We start from the raw sequence: 17528 nt of genomic DNA, 5'->3' as shown, positions 1-17528 counted from the left end.
GACTAACCCCCCTCCGAATCCATAGTTAATGCTAACCCAACTCTACATTTTGATACCCCCTATTTATGTTTAGTTCCACTATTCTATATAAATGGAGTAAAAAGATTGATAGTAATTATCACTTAAGTACTGTGATACAGAGTGTTTAACTCTGGTTTTTCAAAAAAAAAAACTTGAGATTTTCAGTCTTTTTATAAATATAACTCCTTGGCTCCTTTCTTTCAATTACAGAAATAATATCATCTCAAAATATATATATCGTTTCTTCAACAACTCCTCAAATGGTAATTAGTGAGACATCTACTTTTTTGGTAAAGAAGTGAGACTAAATTTACAAATCTAATGTATTTGGCTGTGTGTATAGGCAGAAGAAGAGAATATGAGAAGACACCTTGTGCTGGTCAAACCTTTTTCCCTGGAAGATGAGAAATATTCTGAGCACACAGCTTCGAATGTCATCCGCAAGATCCTCAGCCTCATTAAGACCGTACGCCCAGGGTCTGATCTCACCAATTTTCAGGTGTAACTCCTTATGATCCTTGTTGATGTAAACTTATGGCTACATAACAGAACGTTCATTTGCATATATCTTTTTTGAAAACAAACATTGACACTTTTATAGTGAAGAGGAAAGAAAAGAAGGTTTTATAGGATAATATGATACTAAAGTATTTTAGTGTTTTCCTTATTTAACTACTATTTTTGAACGTAAAGCTGCCACCTCAGCTGAACTTACCAAGATCACAACTCCAAAGTTACGGCGAGATGGTCTACAGCTTCCGCGGTAAGGATCTGCTTGGGGAATGCAGCCGTCGCGATCTTCCCATTGAACGGTTCAAATCGGTGGTGACATGGAACATCTCCACACTCCGTCCGGTGGTTGTTGGCATGTCTCCGTACAACCCTGTTCTCGGCGAGACTCACCATGTCTCCAACGGTCACATCAACGTCTTGACCGAACAAGTATAATTATCATTTCATTACAATTTGCATTATTGATGGTCTAAAATACGAGGAAGTCCAAAATGAGTGAAATATTTTAAATGATTTGGTTTATTTATGAGATTTTCCATTCTAAAAATTATCAAACTTCAGAGAAAAACTGCTTCATGTTATAAATCCCTATTTTTTCAGGTAGTGCATCATCCACCGGTGTCCGCACTTCATGCGACTCACGAGAAGGAAAAGATTGACGTGACATGGTGTCAATATTTCACTCCTAAATTTCGTGGTATGTTTATCTTTAATTTGTAGCAGTCATATTGTTTCCGCTACATCCACAATTATCTCAAAACCAAGTCAGGTTTTGAATAATCCGTCCAAGAACGAACACAACTACTTTGAACATGCGTCTAGTTTACCCTAAAACCATACCATCTCGTATTAGTTCCAAAGTCTAACTTCTGCTGCATGTAACTCATTCAATGGTTCATAAGGCACTTACGTGGATGTTGAGGTCAAAGGTAAAAGGGTTATGAAGCTTCTGAATCGCAAAGAGACTTATCATATGGACCAGCCGAGACTAGTTATGAGATTCTTACCGGCGCCGGGAGCTCATTGGGCCGGAAAAGTTAAGATAAAGTGTCCGGAGACTGATCTCGAAGCTGAGTTACATTTGATTTCCGATTCCTTCATCGAAAGGTTCAGAGGCAACAACAATAGATCAATCAAAGGAAAGATCTTTCAATCTTCCTCTCGTGATCAGCTCTACGACATCTTTGGCCATTGGGACAGGTAAAATAATGAATCATAAGTTCAATACAGCTCTCAAGAATATCATAAGCTGTGATGTCATTAACATATACCATAATGTTACAGAACAGTAATGGCAAAAAATCTGAAGACTGGTAAGCTCGAAGTTATATACAATGCTGAGGAGAATATCACAGGACTCAAACCTCCAATAGTCAAGAATCTCAAGGAGGTAATGGAGAGCGAGTCTGCGATAATATGGAGTGAAGTTAGTGAAGGAATACTGAAGAAAGAATGGGAAAGCGCAAGAGAAGCTAAGAGAGCTGTGGAGGAGAAGCAGAGAGAGTCTCTGAAACAGAGAGAGGCTTCTAGTGAGTCCTGGGTTCCTAAACACTTCTCAGTGGTCAAAAAGGGTAAAGACTGGTATTGCTCACCACTACAGCCCACGGTTCCCCGGGCTCCACTCGTCATCACTAAGGCACAAGAATTCAAGAATTCAAAAGTTTGTGTTGATGATAACTAAAGTTATTACAATTCCATGTAACATAAACCAATCTGTAAGAACTAGCGGGGAAATCGCAAAATGGAACAACTCTTATAACCAAAAATTTCTGCTCTAATTGCATATAACGGACTTTCAGTTTCATCAAGAAACATCAAATACCAAGAATAGTTTCAGTTTCTTCAGAAAATTTACAGTATCTTAAAGATTAACCTCTGAGACATATCTGGAACATAATTAGGTCCAAGAATTGTGTGTGTTTGGTTCAAGAATCCTCTTTCAGACAGCTGTGCTTGTGTAGTTTGGGAAGAGGTTGACCAATGTGTCAAGAGTATCGGGATGGAACTTCCTTGCAAACAGATAACATGGCCGTGTGATCCCATTCCATGTACAAGGCCAATGCAGCTCATCTCCATGCTTTAAAAGCACAAGTAAAAGTATTAGAGAGAGAGAGAAAAGAAGAATAGAGGCTATGAGGGAGAGTCACAATTGCATACCTCGCCCACGCTGGTGACGTGTACACTCATGTCCTCGGACTGCACAAGAGAGAAAAGAGAAAAGTATAATAACATGCTGACTCTCACAATTCTCAAGAATCTGTATTATGAAACATACCGTGACATTTTTCATGAAATCTAATGAAATCTCGTTTGCTCCATATGTCTTTGGATGCCACCTTCGTTCAGACCAATCAACATACGTCACTGACCAGTTTGAGATCCCCATGGGATCAATCATCTGAAAGAAGAGCCAGCAAATAAACATGTTTCAGCTTCAAGAAGGCTTAAAAGACTGCAAACGATGGAGTGTGAAGAAGAAATAGCCTCACATTGAAGAATGTTGGCAAGTAATGTTCATCAGCAATGCAGTTCTTGTCGGCCTCTATGCCAGGCTGATATTTATAGAAACTTAATGTCAGAATCAGAACTCAAAACAAAGAGGAATGAATAATTGAGTTATATATCAAAAAGCTACAGTATGAAACCAAAAATGTTCAGCTGCAGGACAAACTTACTCCACAATACTCGCGGAATTTGGAGTAGTAAAGACCATCGGCCATCACTATAATCGCGTGTTGCCGCTTCATTGTGAACCACTAACAAGGAAAACAGACAAAAATTACACAACAAAAAGTAACAATAACTCAATTTTGTTTCGTTTTATGGCAGTAGCAGCATACTCATTATTAAGACTAAGCTCTTAGAGATTTAAGTCTTTACCTGAGCACCTTTTCTAAAATCTTCCCTAGCGATTTCTGGTAGCATGTGTTCCATATGTCTACCAGTTCCATGTGGACCAGGATCCACAAAACTTGAGAAACAGAGATATAATGAACCTTGTCTCAGTGAATAGTAATGAAAAAAATCAAAATTTTTGTTCTGTTTTAAGAGAGTAATGTACCTCTCAATGAAGCTAACGTTGGAGTACAGCAAATATCTATAAGTGTAGTCAAAAGTATGCAACGGTATACAACTGTACAGAGAAAAATTTTGATGTGATTCAGTTAGTACACAAAAAACCTTAATTAGGACAAATTAGGCTACATTGAAATCACTACCTCTCTGAAAGAAGAACAAAGTGTTGGTTGTCAGGATCTTCAAGAGCGCTAACCAGTAACCGCTTCTCGGCATCAACCATAGAAATCCTTCCCCAAGTGACCTCATCACTATGGATCTCCCGATCAGAAAAGTGACGGCTGATGTGAAGTGGTCGTTCCTTTGAAGGGTGGATGTAAATTGAGAACTTGCCTTCATGACCCTTCACAACACCAAAAACACTATCAACAAACCAATGAAATGTAGCTTAACATTTTGGACATTGCATCAAGGTGTTTGGTTTTGTTGTACCTTGAAAAATTCATCCCAGAGCTTCTCAAATGGTAAAGTACCAGGAGTCAAGAACAAGAAAGCGATTTTGGAGTTTTCGGTTATGAAGGGAGGCGTTCTAAGTATGTCTCTGACCACTACTCGAGCTGCAATCTCCTCATCAGTGAATTTCCTGACATGAACAGGTAGCCAAGCGGAGAGAGCATCCTCGCAGCCTCTAGTGCTATAGAGACCGTGACACGAGGAGCCCTGCTTTGGAAACATGTGAGAACAGATCAGAAGCATGCTGGTCACTGAAACTGTCAAAACGACCCATAAGGGCTTCTTCAGAGATGTGTGGTGGTGGTGGTGACGTGGCGGCCCCTGCAACATCTTCTGCGTCTCACCCATTTGAAACCACAAATCTTAACACCTCCCTTCTCCTTTCTAACTAATAGGCATACAAAGGTAGAATCTTTCTTTCACCTCTGCATATACTTCTCTTAGATTGGCATTGCCTGAATGAAAAAAAATTAAAAAGATTTGAGTTTTTATTGGTCTTATGAAGAACAAAGACACTTAGAGATTAGTATCTCCGAGAAACACGGAGAGATTAAGTAAAGTTTCAAACTAATCTGAAGAAAAAAAAACTCCTTCAGACAGAAGCAATAAGCAAAATGCACGTTGTTCCCATGTTTCAGGAATTGCAGGACATTCCTCTTAAACTCTCTTTAGACAAAAACAAGTCTAAAGTCTAAGTCTAAGTGAGTGTTTCTCCGACCAAACTAAAATCACAAGCTACAAATCCCAGATTCAACTTCTTAGTAAACCAAAAAAAAAAAAAAAAAAATGGTGAGACTGTAGCGAGCAACATCAGTTGAAAAGAGTCAAAATACAGTTACCTCGAGCTGAATCGAAACGGTGTAATGCAGAAAGATAGAATCTTTATCCGAACCCAGATCTCAAAGTAGTCGAATTTGATCCTCTTCGTTAAGATCTAGGGTAAAAAAAAAGAAGAAGAGTGGATTCAACGAATGTGAGAGGGTCAAAAGAGAGAGAGAGACACACAAGAGGGAAAGTTTCCTTTTTTGCTTTTAAGGAAAGAAAAACAAAACTTTAGTCTTTAAAAACATGGACACACATTAGTGGAAGACGACGATTCAGATCGTTTTGGTTTCCTTGTTTTTATACCTGAGGACTAGTACTACTACTACTTCCCCCTGATTCGTTTTCTCTTTCTCTCTCTCTCTTTCTTTCTCTTTGAGTTTGATTGAAATAAAGGAAGAGACTTTTTGGTGAAAACCAACAAGTCTTCCTCCAGTGAATTCGAAACCAAGAGAGAGAGAGAGAGGAGAAGGACTACAACAACATTATTAAACACTTGGCTTTCTATTTTCTACAATAATTTCTATTAATTTATTGTTATTAAACAAAGTGATATAAAACTCCCAAAAGAATCTACATTTCTATTTTCTATTGGATTTGAGTTGGCTTCACGACTCTGAAACCTTATTTTTTTGTATAGCCACCTTCAATCATTAAAAACAACAAAAGAGTATTCATTTTTATTTTTATAATGTATGGGCAAATGAGAAATAAAACTAGTCCAAGTGGAGGGTATCAGTATCAAAATAAAGTTTTTTTTAGCTCTGTCATCGCACTTCTTGACTATTCATGACAGTCGCCGCTTTGTGCCTTCCACGACGGCGAAGGATCTGCTTATCAAACACTAATTTTATTTTTAATTTTGTTTTAGTTGCTGTTGTCCATTGCCCATTAGGCCATTACTACTCCTTACTTAATTATTCAAATTAAGTTTTATATTTAGGAAGCCTGACCCTTTGAAGTACTTAGAAATGAGTACATGGAAGTTTGAGGCGTCTCCTAGCATCATGAGCCCAAAAAAAAAATGCATCAATAGATTAGACTATTAAAAGAGTTTGTACGAAATAGTGAGATGAAAACAGAATATTCGTCTTTCAACTGTCTTATCATTGGTCCATTTGGATGGTAATGAACGTAGTAGACAGTTTTCTTCTGAAAAATGTATCAACCATAACCCAAAAACATGGTTTCAATGACATTTATTTGTATATGACTTTATACAAGTACACAAAATACAAAAGAAATTTCCATTTGTTAAGATCGTGATGGATACTAGTTCTTTTTTTTTTTTTTTCTTAAATTAAATGGAAGATAGATACATAACGTCTGCTTGGATATTACTACGTTGAAGCCATTTAAAGTACCTCATTCCATAACATCGCATTCACAGTTGTTTAGAGTATGACCAAAGTCAACCAGTTTAGCTTTATAAAATCAATTGGACTAGTTTTAAAACAAATAAAATCTAAAATTTAAAGGTAAAGACTAAAGAGTGTGGCCGATAAGTGTAGTTTACATTCTTCTAGAACTTAGAACCATTATATTTTTGATCTGCTTCTGATCAAATCTATACAAGATAAAATGGTAATTACAAAAACATGAGAATATCATCATGAAAAAGTAATCCAAAAGAAAGTTCAATGAACTATGAAAAATTAGGAACAATCAACAGTAATCCAAAATCTGTTTTATGATATGATGATAAGAGATGATGAATGATTATTCAAATGGATCATTATAAAAACCCGCATCTCAGGTTTTAGTTGACAGACACCAACTTTTTTTGTCTGACTTTTGGACAGAGCAAATCAGCAAAATGTGAGTGCAAGTTTCTACGGCTTGTGTGGGCTCTTTGGGAACACACACAAAGTCAAAAAGGTTAGGAATTGATCGGATTTGGGTATATGTCCGGTTTTAGCTATGAATCTTATACTCTTTTACAAAAATCAGACACGCTTCTTTTAGCAATTGAATTCAACTTTATTTTTTGTTGGATTAGTTTTATTCTCTCAATAAAATTGTTACTTTGATAATATATAAATTTTGTTGTTTCAGTTATTCTTGCTGCTGGTTTAATACTTGAGGTTTTATGATAAGCTTTGGTTAATATTACTAAGAATGTATTAAGCATAGTACGTAGTAACTAATTATCAAATTTCAACATGCTATTAGCTTTGGAAAAGATTTTAGAAATTATTTAGAAGTGTATTCAATCAAATATTTTAAGTGATATCCCTTTTTAATAAAAGGGAAGTAAACAACATAGTTTTTGTAGATTTTATATTTTTAATAAATGATTACAAATAGATTATTGATAGGTTATAGATTAATTCATATATTAATATTAATGGTTACACTTAAATATTATGAATATTCCAAATTGATAATTGATATATTAATAGTAACAGATAAAATCATGGATATTCCAAACTGCATTTTTGAAGATTTTAGTTCTATATCACGTTGTTTCCAAAGATCTTTAAACACAATATTACAAATTTATTTTCCACAGATTTTATCGATAGACCACAACATTAACCATAAGATAGATTACGAAATTTATAGATAGATTGGTTACAAGTTAAATAGTGAGTTACAAAATAAATTACGAAATAAAATTTAACCAGTGTTATAGCATGGGTACTTATCTAGAATCATTAACAATATAAAACTTACAAAATATGTATTTTTTCGAATCTTCATATTTAGCATATGATTTTATTGCATAATATTTTATCCAAAAAAAACTTTTAAAAACAATAACATAAATTATATTTTATATAAAAAATGCAATATAAACAAAATGAATTTTAATCTGTGATCTAGCACGGATCTTAATCTAGTTTTATGATATTTTGACTACAACTATTGATTAAAAGACATTTGTAGTTAGACTAACCATGACTTAAAAAACGTAAAAATGTCTAGAATGAAAAGAAGAAAAAAAGAAAAAAGGAGAAAAAATAGGATTGGTTAAGGAAAGTCAAACTCCATAACCTTCGCGGAAAAAGAAAGGATCCGTAATGGTGGAAAATATGGATTTTTATTTTTGCCATTACCGGAAAAAAATCCAAACATTTTAAAATCAGCACTGACTTAGCCAAACATGGTCACTTCATTTCTCTCTCCTCCTTCCTCCTTGTCTCTCTCTCTCTGAGCACCAGAATCTAGGGTTTTTTAACAGTGAATCTTTTTTCCTTCCTCCTCAATAATCATCTTCTGGTAAGTGCTCAGTCAATCAACTCACCTCACTCTCCCCGTACACCCCTTCTGCTCTGTTTTCTTTTTATTTGGGATTCAGTTCCGTTCGTTCTACTTACACTCTGTTTCTTGTCTCTCTCTCTCTGCCTCTCTTTTGGGTTTCTCTTTTTTTTAATCTCTACCTAATGCGTGGACCATTTACATGGTCATGTATATCTGCTTCTAGCTTGTTGTCTTAGACTTGTTGAGGTTTTGCTCTTGTTTCTTCTCTGTTCTTTACTTAAAGTTCTAAACTTGAGAACCTATTTGCTTATTTACTTGTTTAAATTTCATTATTTTCTGGTGATTTTGATTTCATTGATGACAAATTTGTGTAAAAGGGAGCTTTTTTTTCATCTTTCTTCAGGTGCTTGCGTTATAAAGCTACCTTCTTTGGTGTAGAAGAGCAATACCCTTGAAGTAATGGCAACTGAGAATCCTATTAGGATGTCCGGAAGCAATGAAAGATGGTCTAATTCTAGGCAGGTTTCTGTGCCTAATCGAAGTGGAAGTGCTCCACCGAGCATGGAGGGATCTTTTCTAGCTGTCGATTATCTATTGTCAAGACAGGCCGGCTCCGGTTACACCGTGACTACTCATTCTTCTAAACACAGCCTTAACCGCATACCTTCTCCACCTATTTATTACCCTACTGAGTATCAGTTCATAGACAATCATGTAGGTAGATTTAGAAGTAACAAGGGATTGAATAAAGTTAATTCTCCCAATCATTTGTCCCAAGGTACACTTTCTACTCATAAGGAAGTATCTGAGAATGAAAGCTCCCAACAGTTCTCTGTTAATAGTGTTTCAGATAGGACTAATGGGTTGGACATTCGTCTTTCCCCTGGTTCTCAAGGTTTGGACGATTTCAGTCAGGTTCGGCTTCGCTTCCTCACCTTTAGTACTCATTAGTAACTTGGTTGTGAGTAGTGAAATGTCATTCCTTGGCACTATAATAAGTTATAATTGAATCTCTTTTCATTGCAGGATGATAGTTCTTCTGTGCCGACCCCTCAACATAGTCGGTCTAACTCTTCAAATGGTGAAATGAACACAGCGGATGAGGGTGGTAACTTCTCGGAGATATCAGATGATGTCATGGTCAAAGATAATGCTGCTTCAGCGGCGAATGCTTCCACTGGCATTGAGAAGAGTTCTGATGGATCTGCTATCATTTCTGAATTGAAGAATACTAACATATCTGGATCCGGAACGGCTAAATATCCTCGAGAACCAAGGTATACAAGGCCAGAAAGGCAGCTGCACCAACAGCAAAATAATGCAACTTGGATTCAAGGTGGCGGCAAAATAGGTTCTAATGGCGTAAATGATGCAGTTACCGGGACTGGACAGTTTCATTATGGACAACCTTACAAGTTCTCTGGTGATGGTCAGCCTGTGCTTCAGTCTTCAGGTTTTACGCCACCTCTTCTTTACACTGCTACCCAAGCGGCTTATATGACTTCACCAGCTCATGTGTATAACATGCAATCTCCTGCTGCTTATTCTCCTCAGTATGGTTATGGACCATACACCAACATGATCCCTCAGTTTATGCCTGGATACCCTTCCCATGGTTCTGTTCCACTTATTGTCAGTCCAGATTTTATCCCTCAATTGTCTGCGCCAAGTGCAGGAAGTGTTGTCCACGGAGGTGAAATGCAGTATGCGGGACAACCTTCTTTTCCAGATCCTATGTATATGCAGTATTGTCAACAGTCGTTCGGGCATATGGAACCGCTGGCTCCTAGGAACCACAAGAATGCTCCTAAGTCTCAAAAAGATGATCCGAAGTTCCTTCCACAAATAAGAGGGCCAAGTAACTCTAATATGGGTAGAACGGGAATGGGTGTTAGTTATTATGGAATCCAGCCAAGTATGGGCATTATGGTGCAGTATCTTCCTACACAGCTCGCCCCTCCTCCTTCACCTGGTCATGTTCCTTATGTCGAGGCATATCCTGGATGGCAGCAACAAGGGAGCTTGGAAAGTGCGAATGGCCCACGGTTGTGCAATTTTCTTGAAGAGCTGAAATCTGGGAAAGGCAGGAGGTTTGGTTTATCTGACATCACAGGACACATTGTTGAGTTCAGGCATGTTTTTATCTTTCTTTCTAGAGTCTTGTGTCTTGTCTTGGGTTTCTTCCTAATTTGATGATAACAAACTTGAGTATAATCTTGTTTCCTTTCAGTGCGGATCAACATGGGAGCCGATTCATTCAGCAAAAGCTCGAAAATTGTAATCCAGAAGAAAAAGCAGCTGTCTTTAGAGAAGTTATTCCTCATGCTTGCAAACTAATGACAGATGTGTTTGGTAATTATGTCATTCAGAAGGTTTGTTCCTACTCGATCCTATGTCTTACAGATTCTTGTCAGACTCTACCCCTTTTATTGATTTTTTTTTTGCGATTCTGTTTCAGTTTTTTGAGTACGGAAACTCATCACAGAGAAAGGAACTTGCGGATCAACTCATGGGGCAGATACTACCACTTAGTCTGCAGATGTATGGTTGTCGAGTAATACAAAAGGTACAAAAATCGCTACTTGTTGTTTGAAATTGGACTTTGTTAAAACAATTGGCTCATTGAGTGAAACTTTGTTGTGGTGTTAGGCTCTTGATGTCATAGAACCTGACCAGAGAGTTCGTTTAGCACGTGAACTTGATGGGCAGGTCATGAGATGTGTTCGAGACCAAAATGGAAACCATGTGATCCAGAAATGCATTGAGAACATCCCGACAGACAGAGTTGGGTTCATGCTATATGCTTTCCGTGGTCAAGTTTCCTCGCTCTCTATGCATCCTTATGGTTGTCGTGTCATACAGGTACTTAAGCACTTTGGTTATACGATTTTTCCTTCTCATGTTCTTGGTTTTTCTCATTGTTACTCAAGAACCATGTTTCATATTTTCTTTTCCCATCCTTATAGAGGCTTTTGGAGCGTTGCTCACATGAGCATCAGTGTCAGTTCATTACCGAGGAGATACTGGAATCAGTATGTGTCCTTTCCAAGGACCAATATGGTAATTATGTCACACAGGTATGTGTACCATCTAAACTTACAGAACATTAACTGAAGTCAAATTAGACCAAAATCCCACAGTTAGTTTCATCTGATCACCACTTCAAACCAAAATTGCTATTTTGCAGCATGTCTTGGAGAAAGGAACGTCTGAAGAAAGAGAGAGAATCGTGAGAAAACTATCAGGGCACATCGTGCAGCTTAGTCTACATAAATTTGCATCAAATGTTATAGAGAAGTGTCTGGAGTATGGTGGTCGAATTGAGCGTGACCTCATCATCAAAGAGATTGCAGGGCCTGACGAGAGTTATGATAGTCTATTGGTGAGAGCTTGTGGACCAAACCTGATACATTTTCTTCTTTAACTGATTGGATATTAACTGTAAGCCACTTTTATCAGATGCTGATGAAGGATCAGTACGGAAACTATGTGGTGCAGAAGATATTCGAGACATGTACAGCTGATCAGCGTGCAACATTGTTCAGCCGAGTCAGAATGCATGCATCTGCATTGAAGAAATACACATATGGGAAACATATTGTTACTAGGTTGGAGCAGTCTTTTAGTGAAGGTACTAAAATTCCTCAACTCTAGTCAAGTTCGAATAGGCAGGTGCACAATCTATAATCTTTGAAACAAAAAGAGTTTCTTCCTCTTGATGTTGTATAGGCCGTAACAGGGCAAAGTAAACTATTAGACTTGCTATGCTAGAAATAAGCGGTGTAGCACAAGACTGATTAGTAGACTTAAAATGATTGGTATATGGGATCAAGAATGACATATTTTGGTTGGTTGTTTCTCGCAGAAAATCAAGAATCGAGATGATGAGTGGCTCTTCTGAGTTGAAAGTAGTGGCTGACTCGGATTTACTCAATACAATTCGCTTTCCATGAAAGCTGGATATTCATTGAGGAAGATTTTAGATGATTGTGAAGGATGTTTACTTGGAATATTTACCATAGCATAGCCGTTGTGATGATTGTGTGGCATGTTCGTAAATATTCATAAATGTATCAGTAGTTTACTTCAGATTTGTTGTAACTGGCTTGTGGATTTTTCACCAAGACAATTCGAAACTTTCTTTCGACAGTATTACTACCGAAGCCAAGTATTACATGTTTATCGTCAATAAGGCCTCCCTCTTCAGCAATTGTCTCATTTGCTACAGAATTTATCTGTTTTTCATCACTCTGTTTTGAGGAAATAACATTTTTCATTCTTCTACTAAGACTCTAAGAGGAAGCCAAAGTATGATATGATCGAAAGAGAAACTTGTCATTATATTAGAATTTAAAGCAATGTAGCATAATATCACATGACAATAGAAGAAACACACCACAAAAAAATTGGTAGCTCAAACTAAAACCTCTCAAGTTACTATTTCCATCTTAACCAAAGAGAAAACTAAAACACATCCAAAGTCTCCTTCTTCCTCTTCTGATTCTTCTTTCGTCTTCTCATCTTCCTTAGGGGCAGTTGCAGAGTCACCCGCACCACCTCCACCTCCACTCGATGCAGCTCCTCCAGCAGAGAATCCACCACCAACACCACCGCCAACAATCACCTACGTGACAAGAAATTGATTCTAATTGACAACAATAACAAGAAATTACAATGGAGAAAACAAAAAGGCATTCACTCATCATCTTGACTAAAGTCAAGTAAACTAAAGTCAACTACTAAAACAGAGTAGGTTGTCAAATTGCAAATTGAGTGATTAGCTATTTCAAAGCTGTAACCTTTTAGGACTTAGCGTGAAGGTCTTAGTTATAAAATGACGCAATGTCACATTTGATGCAATAACAAGTAATGTTTGTATTCTACAACTTTATAATTCTAGGTTTTTGACTCTCTTTTGTATGAATACTGTCAGTCTGTCACTGAAATACTATTGCTAGGTTTCTTATTATGAAAGACTAGTAACATTAGCAACTTAGCATATACTTTAGTATGTAAGTGAGACAAGAGAGAAGCAAAGAGAAAAATAGGCTCATCAAAAGCTATGCAGTATGCAACTTCCTTTTTCATAAACTATGCAGTATAGCATTGCACCACTTGCATAAAATGAAGTTCTAACTCTTTTTTTGTTTTGTTGAAAATAATAATTATTACAACATCCAACTTGGTTTTTTCTTAAATATAAAATGTATCTCTCGATTATCATAAGTCACGGGTCATAACTAAAAATGTTTTTTAAGATGAACCAATGGAAAATCAATTATACAAATGTATTCGTGTATATCAAATATACTTAGAGATAGTGTATTTAACTTGACATTTTCAGTGATTTCTGTAAAATTTACAAATATTATGTTATTTAATCACGGATTTAAAAAAAATCTAATGAAATCCACTTTATTAAACTAATGATTGAAGAATCTACCTTAAATCTACTTTTATTCAAAATAATTTGTGGATTTAGATTTTAATTATTTTGAGGAATTCTGGAAGATTTGGTTATATTTATTTAGTTAAAAAATACAAAAATCCAAATCTTATAATTTTACTAGAAATAGGCTCGCGCGATGCACGAGCTATATTTAATTTTATTTTCATTAATTATGATATACCTTAAATTTACAAATATATTTTTGAATTGGATTTTTTTAATATGATTTTTTAAAAAATGTTTAATATGTGTTCCTTTATATATGGTTTTTAATGTTTGGACGCAAAATAAAATAAACAAAACATATCGGAAATTTTTTGGACTGAAGTAATTAAATCCCTCAAAGTTTTATTGTTTTGGATTTTATTATTTTGTGATAAATTTTTAGGTTCTTAGAGCATCTCCAACCCTACTCTATTTTAAAGTCAATACTCTGTTATAGAGTAACATTTGCTCTAACCCTACTTTATATTTTACTCTAAAATAGAGTAAACGGCAGGATTACTCTATATGCAATAATGCTTTTTTATACTAACTCTATTTTATATACATTGAAAAAAATTATGCTCTATTTTAGAGTAAAAAATAGAATATATATTGGAGATAGTCTTAGCACACATGAGGTTTGTGTAGAGACCATCTATCAGACATTCAAAACGAAAATTGAGTATTGAAAATAGTTTAGAAATATTTCTAGATAAATTTCATCTTTCCCTACATCTTTTCCAAAGCTTTAATATATGGATGCGGTGAAGACTTATATGATGATTCGCTAGATCTCTATAACCAGAAAATTATTAACGAAACTCATTAACCATGAAAATAAATAAATAAAAATTAAGTTTTAGTCTCAATCATAAATAAAAATAATTGATAAATATTTATCTCTTTGCGAGTGGTTTTACAACTTTATATATTCTTTAACTCAATCTTAATATTTGATTTTCTTTTTGACTCCACAATATATGTTGCTATGGTTTGATTTTCTTCAATTAGCCTCCTAACAAATTTCTTGTGAATTAGAAACTCTATATGAATGCTTAAAATGTGTTATACTTCTATGATGATCGGTTATTTATCGGTCATTGTCTCTATTCTTATTCATTATAGTTTTTTAATTATAAAAAAATGAACTCTCCAACATGTCAATTGGTGTAGATGGAAGGGAAGACAAAATCAGAAAAATTGATATCAAGAATAGATACATTCCTATTATTTTTCTGACATAAATACATTTCTAATTTATTTTAACTTACATCTAATATTTTTTTTAATTAACTATATTTTTACTTATAATATCTATATGTTGACTTTTCCATCAGATTTTGATGATTTTAAAATACGATATGTGAGAAAAAAATTCAGACCGACTCAAATTCATCCAATCAATAAACTAAACTTTTAAAACTTGAATTTTGTACTATACTAATGAGATTATGAATCTAGACAATATGTTTTACAAGGTAACAGAAGAATCACCAATGATCATTTTGAAATATTTACTCTCTAATCTTGTAATCACCCTTAATATATTTTTTTTGGAATAATGCATATTAAAATATGGGTCATGTCGTAATTTTTTTTAAAAATATCTTACACTATATCTCGCATTAAATTTTGGATAAAATTCATGAAAAGAAAAATGTATCAAATTTAATGTTCTTTTAAAGGTAGCAGAAGAATCACCAATAATTATTTTGAATAACTAATAAGTGTATCACGATTTATCATATGCTCCAGTATATACTCTCTAATCTTGTAATCACCCTTAATATATTTTTTTTTAGAATTATGCATATTAAAATATGGCTCATGTCATAATTTTTTTTGAAATATCTTATACTATATCTCACATTAAATTTTGGATAAAATTCATGAAAAGAAAAATGTGTCAAATTTAATGTTTTTAAAAAGGTGACAGAAGAATCACCAATGATTAATGTTTTTGGATTATATATTATCTCTATTTTCTAATAACTTTAAAATAAATAATATAATTACCATTAAATTATTTTGTGAAACTATAGTTTTCTATTATTTCATGGGGTGATTAAGCAATTATGTTATTTTTATTTTCTTTTAGTATATGCGTTTTAAAGACAGTCAAACTGTAACTTATAGAATATTAAATATAATTTAATTTTATCTGAGTTGTGTTTTTAATATAATATATATGATTATTGAATACAATGTGATAATTTAAATATATTAGAACATATTTTCTATTTTTAAATTAGTCTATCATAAATTAATTTGGCTTCAATTTTTATTTTAAAAGTAGAAAAACTTTTTTTTTTGTTTTAATTAGGTTATATGGTATATGCTTTCATTAGGAAGTATATTATATGTTAAAACTAAAAGTTTGAAGAAATATATTTTTGTAACAATGTGAAATTTATTATTTTAAAAGTAAACACCATATAAGATATAAATAAAATGAAGTATATAAAAAGATATTATATAAGATACTAGCAATTGAAGAGAGTGTTTTTTCGGTTGTTTGTTAATTTGTTTTTTTAGTTATGTATTTTCCTCTTTTCGTCAGGTTATGTTGTTAGTATGTTTTCTTTTGGTCTTTTGTTAATTTGTTTTGCTCTTTTGTTGGTTTATTTGTCCTTCTATGTTTTTTCAGCTAATTTAGTCTAATTTTTTCTCTCGTAGTTAGATTATGGTTTGTTTGGTTTCTTTTTTAAACAATTTTTTAGTATTTAAAATTTTTGTTTGTATCAGGTATTCACTTTCTTTTCTTTGTTTCTGTTGTTTTTTATATTGTGGTTTTGTTTTTTATTTGGTGTTTTTTTTGCATTAAGTAGATTATAGTGAGAAGTTTTACAAATTTGTTAGTAAGTAGTTGTGTTTATTTTGAAATTTGGTTTTGTATTTCATGTTTTTAAATTTCCTAAGTATATGGTTTTATTGTATATGTTGATTTGTGGTTGTAATTGTTTTTTTGGTTTTTTTTTCCTTTTTTTTTGTGTGTTTGGTTAGATTGATTGTTTATTGTATTTAACTCAGAGGGTGTATTCAACTTGACATTTTAGGTGATTTGTATAAAAGTTACAAATCCTAAATCCTATGTTATTCAATCATGGATTTTAAAAAGTCTCCTGAAATCCATTGTTATTAAACTGATGATTTAAAAATCTAATGTTATTCAAAACAGTTTGTGGATTTGGATTTTAATAAGTTTTAGGGATTCTAGAGTATTTGAGAGAATTTTTTTAGTTAAAAATACTGAAATCCAAATCTCATGGTTTTAGGTGGGATTTGAAATTTTTTTACAATAAATCATATTAACTTCCCTAAAATCTATCAAAATTCCAAATTTACTAAATCCTATAGAATCCTCCAAAATCATTGTTTCAATACACCCCCTTCAATGTCTGAGGATTGTTTGTCAATGCTTACCTCAATGACTTACATTGGGAGTGTGAGTTTGTTTAATTTTTAATAATGTTTTTAAATTGTTTACATTTGGCTTTTTGGTGGGTTTTTTATTTTGTTACATTGATTGGACCCAAATATCAATTCTGGCCTTAAAATCTAGTGGTCTATTGGGTCAACAATGGATTTTATTTATTTGAGGATGTTATATTATCTCTATTTGAACGGGAAGGAGTTAATTATCTCTTTAGGCCTAATAATATTATCTCCATTTGAACGGGAAGGAGTTAATTCATTTTCTGATCTAGAGGACAGTAGAAGGATTGGAGCTCAAATTTTAAACCATCCATTGTATCGATGCTGAACAGTATTATTTTCTCGTTTGTTTGGTTGATTTTGCCTTGGCTTCCTATCGCTTGTTGGTAATTGGTTCTTCCCTGGTTTCTTCGTTGAACGGAACTGTTAATTCGAGTTGTGTTTTTAAATTATTTAAGTGTCTTCTTACCTTTGATTCTCTAATTAATTAATTGTTATTTTTTGGAGGTCGGTTTTGTTTTGTCTTTTTGATTCATTAGGGCCGTTTCTGTTTTTGTTTTCATTAATTGTG

The 17528-nt window shown here is 34.0% G+C and overlaps 3 protein-coding genes and 1 long non-coding RNA gene across 11 annotated transcripts; 2 read left to right on the top strand and 2 right to left on the bottom strand.

The window, feature by feature from the left end:
• Window positions 1–93: 93 nt before the first annotated feature.
• Window positions 94–2300, top strand: LOC104733298 (oxysterol-binding protein-related protein 4A). Of its 2 annotated transcripts, XM_087477843.1 has the most exons (6): window positions 94–284; window positions 365–520; window positions 715–963; window positions 1135–1231; window positions 1437–1734; window positions 1819–2300. In XM_087477843.1, exons 1-6 carry the CDS (start codon window positions 282–284, stop codon window positions 2213–2215), a joined length of 1200 nt encoding a protein of 399 aa, XP_087333969.1. In that variant the 5' UTR covers window positions 94–281; the 3' UTR covers window positions 2216–2300. The 2 variants fall into 2 exon arrangements, with proteins under 2 accessions (XP_087333969.1, XP_019088920.1); XM_019233375.2 differs by lacking the exon at window positions 1819–2300 and having other exon boundaries at window positions 1437–1738.
• Window positions 1753–5412, bottom strand: LOC104730828 (glycosyltransferase BC10-like). 7 transcript variants are annotated; one of them, XR_015574055.1, is made up of 12 exons: window positions 5191–5412; window positions 4902–4996; window positions 4042–4517; window positions 3753–3952; window positions 3596–3667; window positions 3415–3505; window positions 3210–3290; window positions 3024–3086; window positions 2810–2932; window positions 2692–2730; window positions 2408–2611; window positions 1753–2165 (listed from the first exon to the last, which is right to left on the bottom strand). XR_015574055.1 is itself a non-coding variant. In XM_010450056.3 (11 exons), the coding sequence occupies exons 3-11, from the start codon at window positions 4408–4410 to the stop codon at window positions 2474–2476; spliced, it is 1176 nt and encodes a 391-aa protein (XP_010448358.1). In that variant the 5' UTR covers window positions 4411–4517; window positions 4902–4996; window positions 5191–5412; the 3' UTR covers window positions 2269–2473. The 7 variants fall into 7 exon arrangements, 3 of the variants coding, with proteins under 3 accessions (XP_010448358.1, XP_010448357.1, XP_087333970.1); XR_015574054.1 differs by having other exon boundaries at window positions 1753–1940; window positions 2127–2165; window positions 4902–5390; XR_015574056.1 differs by having other exon boundaries at window positions 5141–5346.
• A 2437-nt stretch (window positions 5413–7849) lies between these two features.
• Window positions 7850–12240, top strand: LOC104730827 (pumilio homolog 6, chloroplastic). Its single transcript, XM_010450051.3, has 10 exons — window positions 7850–8106; window positions 8492–9003; window positions 9115–10220; window positions 10319–10460; window positions 10547–10654; window positions 10738–10950; window positions 11055–11165; window positions 11276–11470; window positions 11548–11719; window positions 11954–12240. Exons 2-10 carry the CDS (start codon window positions 8548–8550, stop codon window positions 11971–11973), a joined length of 2523 nt encoding a protein of 840 aa, XP_010448353.2. The 5' UTR covers window positions 7850–8106; window positions 8492–8547; the 3' UTR covers window positions 11974–12240.
• Window positions 12241–12404: 164 nt separating this feature from the next.
• On the bottom strand, window positions 12405–15344 carry LOC147930266 (uncharacterized). Its single transcript, XR_015574057.1, has 2 exons — window positions 15224–15344; window positions 12405–12712 (listed from the first exon to the last, which is right to left on the bottom strand). It is a non-coding gene; the product is annotated as an uncharacterized LOC147930266 (long non-coding RNA).
• Window positions 15345–17528: the final 2184 nt, after the last annotated feature.

Source organism: Camelina sativa, chromosome 12, assembly GCF_030686135.1.
Source record: "Camelina sativa cultivar CO46 ecotype springtype chromosome 12, ASM3068613v1".
Taxonomy (NCBI): Eukaryota; Viridiplantae; Streptophyta; class Magnoliopsida; order Brassicales; family Brassicaceae; genus Camelina; species Camelina sativa.
The sequence above is the reverse complement of the archived record's forward strand: the minus strand, read 5'-3'. Positions and strand labels throughout refer to the sequence as shown.

What these genes read in the sequence shown, in the direction of transcription:
- LOC104730827 (XM_010450051.3), top strand. Translation starts at nt 8,548, where the DNA reads ATGGCAACTGAGAATCCTATTAGGATGTCCGGAAGCAATGAAAGATGG. An exon ending in GTAATTATGTCATTCAGAAG is followed by an intron (nt 10,461 to 10,546) that starts GTTTGTTCCTAC and finishes ATTCTGTTTCAG; the next exon opens with TTTTTTGAGTACGGAAACTC. An exon ending in GGAGCAGTCTTTTAGTGAAG is followed by an intron (nt 11,720 to 11,953) that starts GTACTAAAATTC and finishes TGTTTCTCGCAG; the next exon opens with AAAATCAAGAATCGAGATGA.
- LOC104730828 (XM_010450056.3), bottom strand. Translation starts at nt 4,410, where the DNA reads ATGGGTGAGACGCAGAAGATGTTGCAGGGGCCGCCACGTCACCACCAC. An exon ending in AACGTTAGCTTCATTGAGAG is followed by an intron (nt 3,506 to 3,595) that starts GTACATTACTCT and finishes CTGTTTCTCAAG; the next exon opens with TTTTGTGGATCCTGGTCCAC. An exon ending in ATTTTAGAAAAGGTGCTCAG is followed by an intron (nt 3,291 to 3,414) that starts GTAAAGACTTAA and finishes TTTCCTTGTTAG; the next exon opens with TGGTTCACAATGAAGCGGCA.
- LOC104733298 (XM_087477843.1), top strand. An exon ending in TCAACGTCTTGACCGAACAA is followed by an intron (nt 964 to 1,134) that starts GTATAATTATCA and finishes CTATTTTTTCAG; the next exon opens with GTAGTGCATCATCCACCGGT. An exon ending in TTTCACTCCTAAATTTCGTG is followed by an intron (nt 1,232 to 1,436) that starts GTATGTTTATCT and finishes ATGGTTCATAAG; the next exon opens with GCACTTACGTGGATGTTGAG.